The sequence below is a fragment of the Otolemur garnettii genome, unplaced genomic scaffold (assembly GCF_000181295.1).
Source record: "Otolemur garnettii isolate 467f Iridium unplaced genomic scaffold, OtoGar3 scaffold00003, whole genome shotgun sequence".
In the NCBI taxonomy this organism is placed as follows: Eukaryota; Metazoa; Chordata; class Mammalia; order Primates; family Galagidae; genus Otolemur; species Otolemur garnettii.
In genome coordinates, this window is record NW_003852398.1 from 27,173,213 (window position 1) to 27,176,030 (window position 2,818).

Sequence of the window (2,818 nt, forward strand, 5' to 3'; positions counted from 1 at the left end):
GTTTCTAGATCACGAGGTCTGTGTCAGTTATGTGTTTTCCAGCCTTTCTTCCTATGACCAATACCCTTTTATTTTTCCTTGGAATTACAAGGCATGTTTGAGCAGCTTTTTCACAAGAACATCTTCCTTATCCTTAAAATGCCAAGTCCTGATCCAACACAAAGAGCTCCACTAAAAGATATGACAAAGATATAAATATAAGCAGTTACGAAACAAGCAGAACTGAAAGGTGGGTGGTGGGGGCGCAGGGAGGGACAAAACATATGCCTGTAACTCCATTTCTGTGAGTCAGTGTTTCTGCACTAACAACAGAGAACAACAACTGTGGGGCGGGCTGTACCGACAGCAGGCAGAACTGATTTGGGACACAAACGCCAGGAGAAACTCAGGTCTGCAGTGGCAGATTCAAAGGCAAATGAAAGAGTTAAGCAATCAGCGCAGGTCATTCTTTGTATCATTCCACATTAAGCCATCGGGCAGCTATTACAAATAGTTACCTGTGGTTTCCAGTGGGGGAGCAACAACACTCCGGTCAAGGGGTTTTGGAGAAACAGGTGCAATGCAGACATGGTTAAACAATTTATTTACTGTAAACATTAGACTTTGCTCAGCAAAACAACTGAAGCTGCCCCTCAAATCCCTGCCTACAACACCCCGTTTGAGCAAACAAGAGGAGCGGGGGAGAGTCCATGTTCACAGATGAGAGGTCCAAGATACTCAAGAGCCTCAAGTCCGAGGGTGCAGGAAGGAATATCTCCTTCAGATACAAGCAGCAATATATTACCCCTAATACTTCACCAGTGAGGTAGATACATGGAAAAGACATCACAACACAGCAGACCCAGGGCCACGAGGACTCAAACTCTTTAGACATAAACTTACAAGTTCTGTGCAAAGAGGAACTGAACTGTACAAGAAACAATCACTCAAATACATTTTCTGGGTTTCTTTTTACAGCTTAGAAAAATAAAAAAAAAAAAAGGCAGAAGGACGCCCTTCCTCCTGCATATCTCTATACAATTTTATTCTAAATCTATTACACTCAAGTTAAATAGTCTATTTAGTGTTCTGTTGGGTTGGGGGAATCTTAGAATGTAGAAAAACTGCTTTATGGCAGCGAGTCATTTGTGCTACAGTTTTTCCCTTGCGAATCAATGCTATCATTAGGCACAGTACCTTGACAGTTCACAAAGTCTCCCGTGCCTGGGGCCTCCTCACACAGCAGTTCGCTTTCTTTCTCCTGTTCCAGGTGATAGGCACTCTGCTCCCCTGAGTAGTCACTTTTGCCATTGCTGTTGTTGGAGTAGCCATTCCCATAGGCCTTCAGAGAAGACCTGCGTAGGCACAGCAGCTCCTGGAAGGCAATCCTGAAATCTGGGCTCCGGCAGTAGATAAGGGGATTGAAAGCAGAATTGACATAGCCCACCCAGTTCAGGAGGATGTAAACTTCCTTAGGGATGAGGTTGTCCTGGATCACATGCACAATGTTGACGATGAAGAAGGGCAGCCAGCAGAGGGTGAAAGTGCCCATGATGATGCCTAATGTCTTGAGGGCTTTGTGTTCCTTCAAGCAGAACTTAGAGCTCCTGCGGAGTCCATGCCCACTTCGCCCATCCTGCTCAACCTGGCTGAGGTTGTGTGCATGGAAGCGGCCCTCAGACCTGTCAATCTTCTGGAGCTGCCTTTTGGCCACCCGGAAGACCCTGGAGTAGACAAAGACCATGATTACCAGAGGCACGTAGAAAGACACAATGGAAGAGGCAATGGCATAGGCTTGGTTCGTAAAGAAGTCACAGCAGGTCTCCTTGGCATAGCAGTTGATGGCCTCCTGGTGGGTGGCCCGGTACCAGTGCATCTGGATGGGCAGGAAGGAGGTAAGGCCTGACACAATCCACACCATCAGAATGACCACCCGGGCCTTATTCTTGGTCAGCAGGCTCTGGTACTTGAAGGGTGATGTGATGGCAAAGTAGCGATCCACTGCGATCACGCACAGGGTCTCAATGCTGGCCGTGACGCACAGCACATCAATGGAAGTCCAAAACTCGCACCAGAAGTTGCCAAAAGTCCACATTTTCATGATGATATGGCTGGCCCCAAAGGGGACCACAGCCAGGCCCATGACCAGGTCAGCACAGGCCAGAGAAGTGATGAAGTAATTGGTGACTGTCTGCAGACGCTCAAACCTGGCAATGGCAGTGATGACCAGCACATTACCAAACACAATGGCCAGGACGATGAGTGACATGACGATACCCATGCCCACCACCCAAGCCTCGTTCCGTTCCTGTGTTACATCGTGGTCCGGCGCGTGGCTTCCGTTGGGTGCCAGCAAGAAGACGGTGTCATTCCCGGGCTGCCCCATGGCGCGCTGGCTGGCAGGTGAGCGCACTGGCTGCCGGCGCCTCAGCGGGCAGACCTCCGGCGGGGCGCTGCGGGCCGCGAGCGGACGCCTGGAATCCTCATTCAGCCGCCGGGGGGTAGGTGCAGTGGGGGCGCGTTCTGCCCTCTCAGCTTGCGGGGTGCTCTGGGCTCGCTGTGCCCGCCGGTTCCAGCCTGCACTCTGGAGAAGCCGCGTTGGAGTGCGCTCTGCCCGTTATGTGCACAGGACTTTAGGGGACCTGCCTTCCCGATGACATAGAGAAACTTTTGTCCAATGCGGCGCCGGCAACCCCGAAGGGGAGCGGCACTCCTCCTTTCCCTCCCCTCCCCTGGCCCGCCCCGCTCCTGGGGCTGACCTGGGCGGGGCCCAGCTGCTCCCTGGCGGGCGGGCCACCACCTCCTCCCAGCTACCCTGCCTGGCCCCAGAGGGCTAAAG

At 51.8% G+C, this 2,818-nt stretch overlaps 1 protein-coding gene across 1 annotated transcript; it reads right to left on the minus strand.

The window, feature by feature from the left end:
* Positions 1-555: 555 nt before the first annotated feature.
* Positions 556-2,598, minus strand: ADRB2 (adrenoceptor beta 2). The gene has a single exon (XM_003782057.2). The coding sequence runs from the start codon at positions 2,363-2,365 to the stop codon at positions 1,109-1,111; it is 1,257 nt and encodes a 418-aa protein (XP_003782105.1). The 5' UTR covers positions 2,366-2,598; the 3' UTR covers positions 556-1,108.
* Between the last annotated feature and the right edge of the window lie 220 nt (positions 2,599-2,818).

Bases quoted from the DNA above. Each gene is read 5' to 3' on its own strand.
- ADRB2 (XM_003782057.2), bottom strand. From the start codon at position 2,365: ATGGGGCAGCCCGGGAATGACACCGTCTTCTTGCTGGCACCCAACGGA.